Consider the following 18,001-nt stretch of genomic DNA (forward strand, 5'->3'; position numbering starts at 1 on the left):
ATCATTGAGCAGGCGCGTACGCAGGATTTTTTCAAGGGGGGGGTTTTAACATTTATAAATCGGTCCGAAAATTTCCCCCCCCTGCGTACGCGCCTGTCATTGAGATATGTTTAAAGAAAAAACAGGTTTACTCCAGTATTTGTTTACGTTAATATGATTTTGTTTCTTAAGGTTGAAATATGAGTTTTTCTTTGCTCACTTCTGATTTGATTCCTTAAGTTCATTCTGTTTAATATCTTGTTCAAACTAGGCAACTCGTATGCCACATGAACAACGTACACACGAAGTCATTAGGAACATAGAATGATGACATATAATTACATGGTTACTTGTGAATCTTGTCACAGTTATTTAGAAAACACATTTTCGATACATTAAGGATTAATCATATTTTTAAAGTTCTAAATCTCCTCTTCATAGTTCAATGATATATTCAAAACTAGATGATGCATATAAAGTGAGAACAAGGGTTATTGATTTTGGAAATGTGTTTCCTTAACAGTACCATTTAATTTCTGTAGTCATTTCATTTGATTTCATTTCATGCAACATGCTTGCAGTCAGTGTGATAAAAGGATATCCAACTTTCCTTACTATTTGATGTATGTTTAGCAAACAAAGGGGAGAGAATTTGTGGTAATTACAATATTACTCATTTTTGATGATTTGCTGATATCCAAGCAAGCATAATGAATAATAAAATATATCCTTTGTGCTCTTACTCCGTGTTCTGTATCATGACATTTCCATTCTGTTGTTGTTATGTTTTTGATCTTCTTGCCAATTATGCTGATCACATATTAGATCAAGGCATTTAATTTAATTAATATTCATCCACTAGGAATCGAAATGGAGATCTAAAATTAAATGTGTTATGTAAATGTGCAATGTACAAATGTGGTAGTCATAGTTATGCATTTTCCCACTCTGCTTTTAACATAATTATTTTCATGTAAACTGTTAAACAGTACCTCTTGTAAAATGACTCAAGAACTATTTTATACTTTTTGTCTTTCATGTCCAGCAGTGGGTGTTACAGCTATGTATTTCGATATGTCTCATGTAACATTTTCATGCAGTGCATGTAAACTATGTTCTGAAATAAACTTTAATAAATTTCTGTTATACACAAATGATGTTGCCAATGCTTATAATGTTACAGTCTTCATCGTTCTTTATTAAAGATATAAAAATATAAAGTATAAAAGTAACAACACTAACCACTAATCATGCAATAAAAAATAACCGAGAAATAAGGGATCTCTTCCCTGAATGCGTTTGGCATAATTTTACTTCTTTATACGTCAGTGCATATTTCCGCCTATATCTTGTGCTATCAAGTCCGAAAAGGAAATGTTAGTTATCAATAATTTGGCTCATGATGTACATTAATATCATTCTGTTGAACCAATTCATATAATGTTTCCCTTTTCCCCTTTTATTCAATCATGTCAATGATTTCTGTCTGTTCTGCTCTCACTTTTGTTGATAATATTTGACAGTTGAAAAAAAACACCTAAATTCTATATATTAAGACTGCGTGTTATTGAAATGCACATAACATATATAGGCCTCGTTTTAATGTCTGCCTCTTCAACTAATAAACCACCCACACATTTCTACTTATGAGCATAATCAACTTTCTACACAACCTCGTGATTCATTAATCTGAAAAGTTCAAATTATTTTAAAAATAACTTGTGTTGGAATATCTTGAAAATCGTGTCGATTGAACAATTAAATGGGGAGGAAATATGATTAGGTTTATATAGTAAGTGAACAGATTTGATTGCATATAAACACAGTGAGAATCCACTCACATATAGTAAAAATTTAACAATCAAATGAATTACTACTTCAGTTTTATAAAGGTAAAAGGCATCGTCAGAAATACATCAAAGTGTAATTTTTACTAAGATGAAAATTGTTGTTTATACATAAATCTTATAAATCATAATTAAGGTTAAACATTTTTTGGTACACACAAGGTATTTTCCAATAAGCTTTTAATGTATTATACATCTTCTTTCACATTAAAATAAATTTTGATGTGCATCAAGGTACTATTTAAAAGGTTGCTTATTGCAATTTTATATAAAGACGAGAAAATGTTGTTTGAAAACTACAACGAAACCTTATTGATGCATTTGTACACAATGACTTTACAAATTCTATTCATAGTTGTATAGTTTGATTTTCACTCGGCAATAAAACTCAGCAATAAAATTTAATTTTACATTAACACCAAAAAATACAATTAGATTTAAAAATATATAAATATATTGCATGGGGATGCTGGCAAGCCAGGAAGAAATATTTACTTATATAAGACTAATATTACACGAAGTACACATGACAAACTAAGCAACATACAAAGTTGAAGAAAAAAACAAGAAATAAAATGTAGTGTCATAACAGTAGCACAAAATGACATATTTATGAGCTGTGCAATATATGGTTTTTAATCAACATTTCAAATATATAACTATTAGAAAGCTGAATGGAATAGTTATATTGGAACAGTATCAATGTGGAAGAGGTGTCTGCACCAGATGGCGCTCTTTCCACTATTTTGACTTATAGGAATCTCTCCATTTACATTGAACCGTCAATTTCCTTGTGTCTAAACAAATCCATGTCTATATTGCTGATATTAATTACATCGTGATAATTATGGATCTTGTTTGATGAAAATCCTAAATCATCGAACCGCTCATCTTCTCAAACACATTCACACATCCTCCTTCACACACGCACATCCACACACACTCACGCACCACATGCCCTCCAACACACTTCTATCCCCCACGTTCTCATATCGCCAAACCAAAATCCATGATACACCATAAAAGCACGACTAGATATGAAGCATTAAACCAACATTTTTTTTATACTGTAGATAAATAGCAACTGATTGCAACAAAGGTCATATGCATATTTACTAAAGCTCTGTGTTACAAGATACAGTAATGCCAAGCATGTTACACTTACATCATTATTAAAAAAAAACATCATGGTTTACAGCGCCATTTCTGAACGAGGCATAACACAGTTTAAAACCGATTTAACATGACCTCATTAGCACCGTACATCTTATGAATTTTAAAATGTCATAAACTGTTGTACTTCTAAAAACAGTAATCAGCACCATTGAAGCCCTATAGTCAAAAAACTATATCAAGATTGTACATGATAGCCACTTTGTAGAGTGTGTTCACAGTACACATTTCTTTATAGTAAATGCTCTAAATGATTCATTAAATGTCCTTGTTACCCTTATGTCCTTATTGTAAGTGCGTTTTAAACTGTGTTATGCCTCGTTCAGATATGGCGTTGACCACTTTATTATGAAAAACACAAATTTGTAGATAACTTGACTGAGTAATGCACTACTCTTCATTTTCTGATGATAGAATGAGAGTGAAAAAGGCCCAATTTTAAGGAACATGCTATATGCATCGAGTTTATACTACACTTCATCCCCCAAAGAAGTTAAAGCTAAAGAGAAAAGTGTTCTACCATCCTCCATTGTGCCATCTGAGTAAAGTGACTCTAAACCAGAGTCAGGCGATGACGGTTGTTCTATTTTAGAGGGTGTTTGGACGTCCATAGGGGAATGTATATCCGCAACTTTACTGATGCTATCCATTTGTTTGTAAGGCATGGAATTGGCATAAACCTGACTCTCCTGCATAAGTCTTCCATTGGCCATCATGTTGTTATGGTGAATAGTTGCTGGTACCATGGAGGGACTGGTGAATCCGCAGGTGGGGTAGTCAGAGTAGATGGTAGTTCCATTCGACGGAGTGAAGTGATTGATGTACTGGGTTCCATTCAGAGAATCACAGTCACCTGCAAGAAAATATATGACACCAAAGTTGTCTTTTGAAGGAAATCATTGAAAATTATCATGAGGCCGATATCAATAAATGTTGTAAGTGTTTTGCAACACAAATCATTATATTGCAGATTCAGTTCAACAAAGCACGCACTCAATATCATGATCGATAACAAAGTAATTGTCATAAACTCTAAACACAATAGCTCAAACAACAATATTGATTTCATTTCTTAAGCTTCAGTCTAAAAAATATATACCTCGGTTCTTATTCTTAACTATGAAGGAGACTAAATTGTTGTAGTGAAACCTTGTGATATTTATTTATTTATTCAGTTTTATTTAAAAACAGGGTAGTCTTTTCAGTGCCAAAGGCCGGCTTTACAAAAGAGCCCTGTACATACAAAGATTTATAAAAAAATGGAATACATTGTAGAAAACAAAGACATTTATAAACAACATACCATAAGAGATTGAAAGGCTAAAAACACAGACATATAATGAATTGGGACTTGTTATTGGGACATATACTATTATCATTACTAATTTAAAAATTGTTAATTTCATGATTATGATTATCATCACCATTATTATCATTATTATCAAAATAGTATTTATAATATGATTTCCCTATGTTATGAAAGCAATTGGTCTTACTATATGGAATGTTGTTCTGATGAGACATGGCTGACTCTGTAGGATAACTTCCAACCTCAGTCTCCTTGAACATGCTGGGGACACCAGGGCTCCACTTGCAGGTACGGGAGACAAAAAACAAGATCAGGACCACGACTAGGACTCCTCCCAGAGCTCCAGAGACTGCTGCCAATGGAAGACTGGGTTCCGATTTGACATCCGGTCTGCGGGAGCTAGTATGTGAAGAGGGTGTAGGTTGGTAAGGAGGGGTCGTCGATGTGGTAGGATGGGTTGATGTGGTAGGATGGGTCATAGCTGCAACAAAAATATGAATTATCAGACAACAAAAATTAACACATTGCCTATTGAAACCAGGTGGATTCCGCCCTGAAGCCTAAGGAAATGAGAGAATTCAGAAATTAATTGGCGGAGATCTTCAAAAATCTTTGAAGGGAAAGACTAGTTCTGGTCATGCAATTGCATTGTGAAAGAAACGTTGTGGAATCGATCAGAAAAGGTTGATCATCTAGCATATAAATCTGGTGTGTACTGCAAGGTTTTGGAATCATCAAAATTATAAGAAATTTGGCCCAGTCTTGGTAAAGTTGCAAGCACTGTTCACAAAAAGATGTATATGGGACTACGCGACACGTGCACGATATCTATCTGGTCCGGATTTTGAGAGGGGGACGTTTCCAAAATTGGTCTATACCTTTAATGGGATAAGGGCATTACATGCCTCAGGAGTAATCCTTGGAAGTTCTCTGGACTCTCAGTGTACACTACATTTGCTAGTACATGTAGGCTGTTCAGTTCATTTTGCATCAAAACGGGGGTGTGATATCTGGATTTAAGGTAGTAAAAGAGCATTTTGAAGAGAAATGGAATTCAGAACTCACCTGTAACATTGATGTTTTTGTTGGAGTTAATCATCGGACATTGTTCACACAGTGCTTCATTAATCCATACCTGAGGAATGATTTTTTTTTTTTTAATTACAAAAAGGGGTTCAGTTGTTTTTGATATTAATAAACTATGAAAATAAGCAAATGAATAAACAAAATATTTTCAATTTCAATTTATAAAGTCTAATCACAAGCCTGCAACCTTCAGTAATCAAGAACTTATGATCTTAAATATATTTCTTAAAGGGAAAAAAGAGAAAATAGAAAAATATTCAGTAAAGTCATTAACATCATGGACATATAATAAGAAATCTAAAATTTCACAAATTTATGAAAGTTTAGTTGAGTAAATCAATGCTTCTGAATTGATTAACAGATCCATAGTTTTCATGCGACTTGAAGGATGACTATTTAATCGATACATTTTCTGAAGCATGTTTGAAATTACCAACACTATTAGCTCACTTGATTATTATGTTTTATAATCTTACTTTCAAAACTTACATATGCTCTATAAGTTCCCTCTTGTACGTTGTCGAAAAGCACAGGAGGATGATCAGTTTCCTGAACAAATAATTACAGAAAGGTTATGAAAAAAACCTATCATGAAGGCAAAAGATTAAATCTAGCATAAATGAGAGATTTACCAAATTTCTTTTAAAGCACATGAGAAGATAACAGGAATGAAAGAGGAACACAACCAAACAAGTACATGCAAACATTTCATAACTTCTACTGATACCAAGGACTAAATAGATAGGTTTTAAAAACTTTCATGAATTAATCCATGGAGGAAGCCTGTCGTGAGTAAATATGGAGATTGAAGATTGTTCCTTACTTTAGGGTCAAGAAAAAGTCGTGAATTAAACTTTAGTTATATCCTAAAAATGAGCTAGCATTTACTCACCGTATTGAAGGTTATTAAATGCTGCCCATTGTTGTTACCTCCCACTTCCTCATTACCTCCCACTTTCTCAAGCCAGACTTCATAGACCGTATATTTATTGCTAGGCCAAAAATTCACCACCACGGAACCATTTTTAATTTGAGTAGCGTCTGGCCGCCATTTCGGGATCCAATCGACGGGTGATTCTACATAGCAAACAAGTTTATTTTTATCATGACATTAGTGTTCTATTAACCTATAACAGAATCATAGGTAAGGTTTTCAGGGTTACACAGTATAAGTCCTTCAAAGGAATATGAGACATGAAAAGGGATGGGCTTTGCTAATTAAGAGCTCTTAGTAAGAGCTCTTAGTAAGAGCTCTTAGCAACACCCATCAGCCTTATTCAGGGATTTTATTCCTTTGAAATAATTACATTGTATAACCCTGTAAACTTTACCTGCAGTTTCTCTACCATAAAAAGTATTGCAGATATTTCACTCATAACAAATAACACATAGCAGGACATTGTTACCGTTAAGTGATGTTTTTTGGATTATCTTTAGATTTAAAAAGTATCACACATAATCCATGTACTTTTAGCACGAGTAAAATCACAGGAAATTTGGGATTCATCTACGTTACAGTACATTGTGCTATTTACAAATATAAACAAGCTAATTGAAAAATAGAAAGAATGGCAACATTTGCGGAATTCATACCCATTGTTCTCATCTACAATCGGCATTTTGTAGTCTTTTGTAATATTCATTCACATGGGTTTAATCAACACACTTTTTGATTTGCCCTACAGAATGAAGAGTGAAATGAAAATTGTAGCCAATTTGAAGAGGCGAAGGTGATCCATTTGGATGTGTTGGGAAATGTTGAACCTCTCTGGATTTGCTCCTTCATGCATATGAAATATATTGTCTAAAGATCAGAACTGAGAGCTAACATTAAAAAACATTAAATAGGGCAAAGGTGTCACATGTATATTAAAGTAATAAACTTACCAACGTTGCATACAGTTAAATTTGATTCCTGTCCACACTCTGCACAAAAAATATAATAAAACAGAAGGTAAATATCTACAACAGGAGAGTAGCTTCACTGCCCCTTGGGGAATCATTCGAGAAACTGATTGCTCATGTAGATGAATATGAAAATAATGACAATGATACCGAAAACAACAAAATCTGCCAGGCAGGTTGAAATTGATTCTTCTTCAAATGAGTTCTTTTGGATTTGATATATCTACATTTCCTCAGGATAACAATATATATTCCTTAACAAAATTGGAGCTTCTACAACTTTCTACAGTTCTTTGAGATTTTTCTTACAGTCAATTTTCATCACTTGTTACTACTTCCATTTTATTTTTTCACTGCCACTTACTTGGGAGTTTGGTAAGAAATCTTCCTTCATTTGAATTATCATCGTTGTTTGGTAGGCTACGGATAATGGTGACGTAATCCATGTCAGGTTGTACAAAATCTCCATTCTGGCAAGTCACTGAGAAATCGGACTGATATTAAAGATAAACAAGAACCAATTGCCTATTTAAAGTCACAAAAAGATATTTTATTTTGAATGCTTGTAAATAGTCAAAATATCAGCTTTTTAATAATATTTCTGTAAAGATAGAAATGCAAGTTTACAATACTTTTGTAAAAAATGTAAAATAATAAAATAACTTGCAGATAAACTACTCCAAGCATCTGTACATACAAACGCACACAAGGAGCCCAATTTAGTCCTAACTAAGTTATGTGCATTTGGCTTTACATTATTTTTTAAGTTCTTCATACTCCTGTTACTGTTAATCCAGATAATACATTTATTTTTGTTGTTGCACGGAGGGATTGGTTGATTTTAAACATACATGTACAAGCAGGATAAAATTAACATATTAGGTGACCGATTGTACCCTTGAAACCTAACTATATTGTATGATAATTATACTTGGGTAGTCTAATATTCTCCCTGCGTTACTTATTGCAGGGTTAGAGCATATCAAAAGCAATCCTACAATGTGGAAGCTTTGATTAACATATTATTAAATATTATCTTAAATTTTTCTTGTTTGAACATGCTCATTTGAAAGACTTCATATAAATTGTTCTTCAAATATGTTTTCTTAGATTTGATAACTGCTACCTGGTAAAATGATACATGAAAAGTCTAATGGGTGTTAAATCCCAATTCACAAATATCTTAAAAGGCTTAAAACAATATGCAATAGAAAATAAATGAAACAATGTGACTTACCTGAGCATCATGAACCGTCAATGTTCTGTTGAATGAAATTGTGACACAGAAGTATTGCGCTGCACAAATACTTCGGTGACACATGACCTTAACTTCATATCCAGTCAAAAGGCTGATGCGATCTGGATAAATAACAGCCATGAGTTTCCTGATTAGTATACATCCATTTTATTCAAACAAAATTGGTACGTGTATGTGGTTTCCATTAGTACTACAATCATAATGTTATACTCTATTTCATGGAAATTTTCATGGAAAAACAGCTTTACTTGCCATATTTTACATAACGAGGGGGTACTCCCTCTGCCATGGCTTTTTAGTGGATTTTTGGGGTTTACACAATTCAAATAACATTCAAATGGGCTGAAATGTTGTATTGCTGTATACGTGCTTACTACACTACATAATTAATGGGCTTTATTTAGTTATGTCGAGGGAGCACAACATCCTAAAATATGTTGACAAGGAAAACTAATTCCATCACCTCAAATTTGGACTTGGGTATTAAAACTAAGCCACTTAGGTTTCAAGGGGGTAAGTGCTGGCTATGCCCCTTAAATATGCAAGTGGACAGTGATCTGTAGCATTTACCTGTCGAAGCCTTCCAGCGAGGGGCTAGATCAAGGTATATATTTCCATCTGTTGCTATGTAGGAGTAGGAGTCTAAGCCAACCTGGAGAGGAGGTCCAGGTGCCTGATTGACAGGTACAGTGCCATCGGTTTCACAACTTCCTAATCAAAGTAATAACATATATTTATATATTTCATCAATTAACAAAGCTAGCTGTCTCTGCAAGAATGCTACAGGGAGGCGAATGCCCCAATCAAATAATGAGGAACAAAATGAGAAAATAGAGAAAGGAAATTGATAAGAAGAATAAATCTGGATCTCCTCTACCCCCAATTTAATTTTCACCAATAAGGTCAGTGTCCCCCCTCCCCCCTTCGCAATTATGCCAGTTCCCCCTCAATGGCTGGACTCACTCTATGCCCCCATCGATTCTCATTTTCTTATCCAAAAGAAAACAAAACAAAAGAAAACAAGACCAAAAAAAAAAGAAGATAAATGGTCATTTGATAATATTCAGGTTAAGTGTTTAAGATGGCTTTCCCCATATTTGTTTTCTTTAGATAATTGGTATCAAATCTGCATAGGTTCTTTTATTTTGTGACAACTTGAACCCTAAGCTTGTAATTACATTTTATTCCTTGTACTTTATCTAATTTAAGTTGCTACCAGCATACAAAAAGCTTAACTGGATTTATTATCTCTCCTCAATATAATATGGATCCTAGGGATTTCCCCTTCGAAAGCAAAGTACAAATGCATCAAAGCCCTCAGAAAATTCTGCGCACTATTTTTCATTAAAAAGCAGCAATTGCTATTTTCACAAGCCTGAAATATCATTAAATGATTGCAAAAACAAATCACTATTATTTCTGAAAGTAAAAGTGTCCAAATTGTAAAATAATAAGATTCTGTTAAACACAAGGATGTCCTATTCAAATTATAGACTATGCATACAAAATTTAATGTGAAAGAAAAAAAATATTGTGATAAGAATAACAGATATAAAAGAGGGAGGGGGAGACAAAAAAGAGAGAGAGAGAGAGAGAGAGAGAGAGAGAGAGAGAAAGAGAGCTGGTAGAGGAATTGGTGGCAGCGGCAAAGGATACACAATGCGTGCGAAGAAATAATTTAAGACACACAGCAAAAATTCTAACCTCTAAATACACAAAACAAAAGGATCCTTTCTGCCACCATTTAAAAAAAAGATCTATTGACAAACTCTGTCAAATGATTGGTATTACTTCTAAACATCAAGTTAAAAAAAATAATCATTAAGCCAACAATCAAACAGGTAACTATATATCAAGCACTGTACAGATTAAGCACAATGGGACCATTTTAATCAAGTACTTAGCTGATCCAAGATTGTGGCATGCCAGCAAGTATTTTGCTCTAGGCAATGGCAAATGTGGCAAAACATACAAAGATTAATCTAAAAGTTTCAAGTTCTCATCCAAGTTTTCATTTTCTTAAATTTATTGTGAATCCTTCCTAATTCTTCTCCAGTTCAGTTTTGTTGAAAATTGATAAGATATCATGTATATATACTTTTGAAGTTAATATTTAGATTGACTTACTTGTAGTACTTATTACACATGGTGGTAAAGGTATACCTGAAGCTCCAGTTGCATCCTGTAAGAGAGGAAATGTAATGATTAAATTACACATCAGGAAACTTATTGTTCATTCAGGTTAACTTGGAGCATCTTCTGTATAAATCTAAAATCTTACTAAGATATAATCATCTGATGAAAGTCAGAAGGGCGTGAATTCATATCATTTTCAGGGTGAGAGCCCCTTTAAACTCTCAGGAGAATTTGGGTCACTTTCATAACTAATTGGTTTCAGAAAATTTCCTGAATTTCTTCTTCAAGTGCCCTCCCAGGTATAGAGCAACATCCATGAACCTCAAGCCATTCATCAATGGCTGATCCTATCTATAAACATGAACAATCGGAAAGCCTTATAAAGAAATCAACCTAAAGCAACTTCAAAAGCTTTATAAATAACCTGCTGTAATTTGTCAAAATAACAATGACATACACTTTTTTTGAATAGCTTGTCTATAAACATTAACAATCGCAAAGCCTTTATAAAAAATCAACCTAAGGCAACTTCAATAGCTATATAAATCACCTAATATTGAAATCTGTCAAAATTACAATCACATACATATGTTATGAATATCTTTGACAATGAAAACAAAATTATGCACTGGACTTCTGTTAGTGTTGGGCCCCGTTTCAAGACCAAGTACCCTAAATATCAATTCACAACTTTTTTTCAAATACATGTAACCTGAATCATGGATAGATCCGGGGGGGTCATGGGGTCGCGACCCATTTTTGTCCTAGATAGTTTTTTTGTGTAAATGAACACTCAATAATTCTTATGAGCACTTTTTTCTTTGCTTGCTGGTCAGTCTCCTCGGTTATCGTAACCCCCCCCCCCCCCCCACCCTAAAGGTTTCAGATCTGCCCCTGCTGATTGTAAGAAGAAATCTGATATTTCTTTAGATCTCTTGATGATTATCCAGGAGCTCCTTGTTGTCATTTTGCCGGCTACCCGTAAAAAGTCTACACAAATTGTTTCCCAATACAATAAAAAGTTATCACATACGATTAAGTCTTAATAATGTACAAGGTTATCACAATTTTAACAGTTTGCCAAGTCTAGAGAGAAAAACCAAAGTTTAATAAACCTTGATATGAGTGTTGTACGACTTGATCCCTAGCTTCCTTCCTCATAGTCGTCATCATGATTCGGTTAGAAAGGTTTTATTTGAAACAAAATCTTTTCAAAGGGCACTTCCTCATATGGATAAATGTACTGCCGTTTACGATACATTGCATATACAACCTTCCGACAGGCAGCCGTTGATTTGCTTAAAGTTGAGCTAATCAAGACTATAATTGTAGGCTGTGTGTACATTAATTGTACAAAAATTGTTTTCCCAGTACAATAAAAAGTCAATATGATTCAGTTTCATGTACAGGGACATCATAAATTTAACAGTTTGCCGAGTCTAGAGAGAAAAGCCAATGTTGAATAATTCTTAAAATAGGTGTGTAACGACTATTCCTTGCTTCCTTCCTCATATTCGTCATCATGGTTGGAAAGGTCTTATTTGAAACAAAATCTTTTCAAAGGGCACTTCCTCATGTGGATAAATTTACTTTTTTTTTAAAGAACCTATGATATTTCCTGGCTATTGCTGCAAATAGTAAACTTTATAAATGTGTCTGCTTCACTGAGAGATGTTCCTTCTTTGAACCAACTTTCTCACTGTTAGTAATCATTGCACCACTACTCATGTCGATGTAAAACAAAATACTTTATTCTTACGGTTAAGACCTTTTTAAGATTTACCTACCAATTGAAATGTAGTAGACTGCTAAAAGTAGGTCTTTACATTTCATTGTTTATCCAAAAAAAAGACCTCTTTGTAAGTTTAGAGCTTAAGTGCTCATTGCTCCCATATTATATAGGCCTACATGTATATATTCATCATTGGCATTCATGTGATCTATATCATGAGACATTTCAGATCAATGTTTCATGTTCGCTTACTGGTATAGTTTTTGTGTAATATAACTTCACTGAACTTTGACCGTTGATATTATTATCTTGAAACCTGATGATATGATTTCCTTCGTGATGCACATTGTTTCATGGTTTGAACTTCACGCCCCACTTGATTCTATCCCTGAAGTTCGAATATCATCCAGCACTTTGCCTTGCATCTATAGGCAGAACAAAGTTTTCCCACTTTCAAGATAATGTTTTAAAGTGAGCCTGGGTAAAGATTAAATACAACTGTGACAGTCCCTATCTTTTCAATACCAAGAGAAAATGGTGATGGGATCTGGACCCTAATTTTCTTTTGCTTGTCATAGTTTTTGTTTGTTTTGTATTGGACCCCCATCGATCATCAGAAGAGGGTGTCAATTGAAGTCAACATCCTTCCCCCCCCCCCTAAAAAAAAATAAAAAAATCCTAGCACTGCTATAGTGAATACTGAGGAGAAAGTTGACAATTAATCACATAGTCAATAAGATGTGACATACACCCTCGCACTTCAGTGAATTCCCTAAGAACCAGACTAGAGAGTACAAACCGAAAGATCTCTGTAACATGAATGTTGAAGATCTCTCTGTAAATTGACACAGCAACATTTTGACCTTTAACATGCTGACCCACAATCTTCTGAGTTCATCTGCCTGGGGGATACATACTGGTATGAGCTTAACAATATTAAAATGGTTTGTGAACTATGTGACAATATAATGGGATAGACCAGTCATAAACATACTGCCTCTGGCACCATCTTTGGTGGCAGATCAAGGCATAAATCTTACTTCAGTTGTCTGCAAACAAGAAAGTTTGAGTTCACAGTTTCATTTTTACCCATTTCTTTACTGAGAGAAGCTCCACAAAACAAAAACAGAAAGAAGTAGCTGGATCAAGGAGGATATGTGCTTCATGGTATTCAAATTAATCTGAATGAGTATAAACTAAAGGATCATCATTTCATCCAAAGAGCATTTTGGGTTCTGACAATTTTTGTTACTGTAATTTTATATAACAAAATGACAACAGCAACAAAATAAATAGGCCTCATAATGATGATAACTTTAAGGGGATAGCCTACGGCAAGTGCAATAAAATATGGATATTATGTAGAAGGGGCTTAACATTGTCTTTATTATCACTGGAAAGAAACATATATTATCAAACTAGGAATAATTGAGGATTCAGAAAAAGGAACATTTAGAGTGAATTGGGTATAAAAGAAGTGGTAGATCTCAATCTATCAATTGTTATTTCAATATTCAAAAATGTTTATCTTATTCTTTGCCCATTTGATGAATCTTTCAGTAATATAATTCTGTGATTTGTTTACATCAACCCTAACGAATGCTGTAAGAGAGCGTGATTAGGGCCTACCTTATTTAGACTATTTCTAAAATCAAGTTGTGGCACAGGGGTATGACCTTTGTAAACATTATCTTTCTCTTTCACTTTCACTTTCATCAACAGTGTATTTGAAACTGTTCCATAAAAATTACACCTTACCCTTCAAAACGATTCTGGAATGAGGAGAGAAATCTAGATCAAGTTCAATCATATATCATTTCATTGATAGAACAACTTAATTAGGGTCAATACTAATAAAACGTGACTATTTCAATATTCAAGTTAATCTTGACCTAAAACATCATCAAAAAAGCTTTTGAAGTCAACCCATGCAGGTCACTTATATTACATTAAAAATAAAATAAAACTAATATACACACACTCTCTCATGTTCTCTTCACTTTTCTGTATAGTGTAAAATGTAGGCCTGTATTCGATCAAGAGTTGGCCATTGCATAATAGTATTAATACAATTGCTCTAATATAACCAGCCACTTAGCACTTCGGTTGGACAAGAGAGTTGTATAATATTATCCACTCAGATTATTTCACAATATTATAGTATTAATGACTGCTTTGAGAGAAATAGTTGTTTTATTACGCTCAAGGGAAGGTTAGAATTGTGCTATTCCCCGAGGCTTGCCGAGGGGAATAGCCCAATTGTAACCTTCCCGAGAGCGTATGAAAACAACTATTTCTCGAATATTAAAGCAGTCATTAATACTTTTATATGCCGAAAAAAAATAGACTAAAAAATGAAAAATTAAAAATAATTATCATTTTTGTCGAAGACGGGATTCGAACTCTTGCGTGCAACAAGAGGTGTATCGAAAACCAACGCTTAGACCACTCGGCTTTGGCCCGCCGTTAACATGCTTGGCAGTTTTCTCCAATATATACATTAAAATGGATTGAAACCGGCTTCGCGTGTGATGAATGCTTCGCAAAAGCTCCATATACGGACTCTTCTTTTACTTTTGCAATGCATATTGGCACGAACTTAGATCAAGATCTATCGGCAGATGTTGTTTTTTTTGTTTTTGGAAGTTTATTTTCGTCTTCATGTCAACAATGCAAGATAAAATTGTCGGTAAGATCGATCGAGATTCAATTGTATTGAAATTACCGACCAATCCTTCGCACACATACGGCATCCTCCATCCCTCAAACCATTTTTTAACATGTAAACCTATGGGGTAACCATGGAGGCTGACCAACTTTTTTTAATAACCATGGTTATTAAAAATATTGAAATGTTTTATGCATGGTTACCGAGAATTTTACAGGAACAGTTGAAGTTTATGAATGCAATTCGACCAATCAGATGGCTGGATTTCTTAAGTGAGGTATATAAAGTACATTATAATATCCCTATACCATAAAAACTATCAAATGTGGTCTATCAACTTATCAGCAGATTTTCGGACGATATATGTCACGACTTGGAAGCTAACATATCAAAGTATATTTTTTCGCACCATAACATTCTATGCTTGCACTGTTTATGCATTAAGTAGTCGAGTGTAGAACTTTAAACAAAATAATTATGTAGAGAATGTAAACTTACCGCTTGTTGACAGGGGCTAGTGCATGTCAGTACTCCAGAGCTTGGTTCAGATTTAAGCAAAATAACATTTAATATAATTCCTACCAGAGTAGGGAGAGATAGTGGAATTCTAAACATCTTTGCCTGCCAATACGGTTTTCGCCCAAGAGTATTACACTTACAGTAGCACCTCCACTGCGCTGGTATCTCGTATTTGAAGCTCAACACGGTACTATTTCCCACTACCTGTGTGTGTAATATAATGTTACAGCCGTATAGCAGGAGCACGCACATGAGTTGTGGTCGATGGGCGGAAAAATAAAAACGCAATCATATGACCTTTTCCAAGTATGAAATATATACCCGGACTTGTAGTAGGCTATATATAGAAGCGTATATCATACCTCATACCTTGGAAGTAGGCATAAAGTTATACAAAACCTATTTGGCCCTCGGTGTCCGCTAGTGTGTTACTCTTGAATTTGGCGTTGCGCAGTCACGGAATACGGATGAAAATGGACAGTTGAATAGTTCATCAGGATTAAACCTGTCCTTCGTCAGTGACCAGTACTTATCAAGATTTGATTTTAAAGAATTGAGTGATGACTTTCTGCTACATATGATGGGAGACCATTCCATTCGTTTACTACTCTCTGTGAAAAAGAGCTCTGCCTCAATTTAGATTTTACGTGTTTCTTTTGTAGTTTGAACTGGTGACCTCTTGTTACTGCGACAGTGGTACGATGAAAGAAATTAGTTGACTGGAGGTCGTCGATTCGATGCATTATCTTATAGACCTGTAGCATGTCGCTTCTATGACGTCTATATGATAATCAGGCACGTAGCCAGAGTTTGATGTTTGGGGGCACCTACATGTAATCGATCGAGGTAAAAAAAAGGGGTCTAAAAAAGTTCAACCGATCTTGGATTTTTTTTGGGGGGTGGGCACGTGCCCCCCCCCCTCCGTGGCTACGTGCCTGATGATAATGGAGGCAAATTTAGTTGCTCTAGCCGTAACTTGTAATGAATACTTCTGAGAGGTTGAAGGGGTTTAGTTGCACGACGTTGAACTTATTCCACTTTGAGAATATGTTTCTTCTTAAAAGGGTGAGAGCAGTATTCTAATGCCGGTCTCATAATAAAACGAAACCGATAATTATGGATGTTTTATCATAACTTAATCACAATTATAATTGATAAATGACACATATTTGGAAAGCTTAGATCCTCCTCTTTCATTTGATGTAACTCATAATAATGCATATTTCACGCATGAGTGATTAAAATCAATTTGAAGAGAGGAAACCGAAAAGTCGTTTGGCGGGCGGTATCTGAATTTCAAAGAGAAAGTCACATTTATTTTCTAGAAAGTTGAGTTTCTGCCCTTTCATATGGCACCTCATTCAGGAAAAATGATCTAGGTATAAGAAAGTTCTGTTTGTTTAAAGTAGTGCTTGCATTGATTAAACGAATTCGTTTTCACTGCTGCCTGCCGTATCAACAGACGAAATTAACAAAAGACTTAACTCCGTTTCGTTGACAATCAGCCGTATACGAAAGACATGCATGGCTGATTGTCAACGAAACGGAGTTAAGTCTTTTGTCAATTCTGCTTTTTGCTACGGCAGGCAGCCAGTGAAAACGAATTTGTTTGCTAAAAATTCAGATACCGCCCGCCAAACGACTTTTTGGTTCCCTCTCTTCAAATTGATTTTAATCACTCATGCGTGAAATATGCATCATAATGAGTTGCATCAAAATAATGAAAGAGGTGGATCTAAGCTTTCCAAATATGTGTCATTTATTAATCATAAATGTGTTTTAAGTTATGATAAAACATCGATAATTCTCGGTTTCGTTTTTTCTGGGAAGCTCTGTATAACTGTGTGAGTCCCTTTTGTCCATAGTTGAAAAAGTACTCTTGAGGATTCCTGATTTCCGAGAGACAGTAAGAATCTACATCTTATCTCTGGGCCGTCATCATCAACATCTTCTAAAGCGTCTCTCTGTTCATCTACAACACCAAAAAGGAGGAGAAGGGGGAAGAGGAGGGAGAAGAGGAGAGGAGGAAGAAGAGAAGGAGGAGGAAGAAGATGAGGAGGAGGAAAGGGAGGAAGAAAAAGAAGAAGAGTAGGAGGAGGAAGAGGAGGAAGAAGAGGAGGAGGAGGAAGGGGAGGAGGAGGAGGAGGAGAAGGAAGAAGAGGAGGAAGAAGACGTGGAGGAGAAGGAGGAAGAGGTGGAAGAAGAAGAGGAGGAAGAGGAAGAGGAGGAGGAGGAGGAGAGGAGGAGGTGGACGAAGAGGAGGGAGAGGATCGACGAGGAGGAGTTTATATGGAAGAGATGGGCGTCGACGAGCATGGAGCAGTCGTTGGATACACGCGTATGCAAGTAATAGAATTCCTCCTCCTCCTCCTCCTCCTCCTCCACCTCC

At 35.0% G+C, this 18,001-nt stretch overlaps 1 protein-coding gene across 1 annotated transcript; it reads right to left on the minus strand.

Annotated features, from left to right (window-relative positions):
* Positions 1-1,156: 1,156 nt before the first annotated feature.
* On the minus strand, positions 1,157-16,421 carry LOC115918314. Its single transcript, XM_030973118.1, has 11 exons — positions 15,592-16,421; positions 10,685-10,739; positions 9,128-9,268; positions 8,537-8,658; positions 7,664-7,793; positions 7,282-7,320; positions 6,287-6,471; positions 5,884-5,943; positions 5,374-5,443; positions 4,496-4,789; positions 1,157-3,852 (listed from the first exon to the last, which is right to left on the minus strand). The coding sequence occupies exons 1-11, from the start codon at positions 15,862-15,864 to the stop codon at positions 3,470-3,472; spliced, it is 1,752 nt and encodes a 583-aa protein (XP_030828978.1). The 5' UTR covers positions 15,865-16,421; the 3' UTR covers positions 1,157-3,469.
* Between the last annotated feature and the right edge of the window lie 1,580 nt (positions 16,422-18,001).

The sequence above is a fragment of the Strongylocentrotus purpuratus genome, unplaced genomic scaffold (genome assembly GCF_000002235.5).
Source record: "Strongylocentrotus purpuratus isolate Spur 01 unplaced genomic scaffold, Spur_5.0 spur5_scaffold_6, whole genome shotgun sequence".
NCBI lineage: Eukaryota > Metazoa > Echinodermata > Echinoidea > Camarodonta > Strongylocentrotidae > Strongylocentrotus > Strongylocentrotus purpuratus.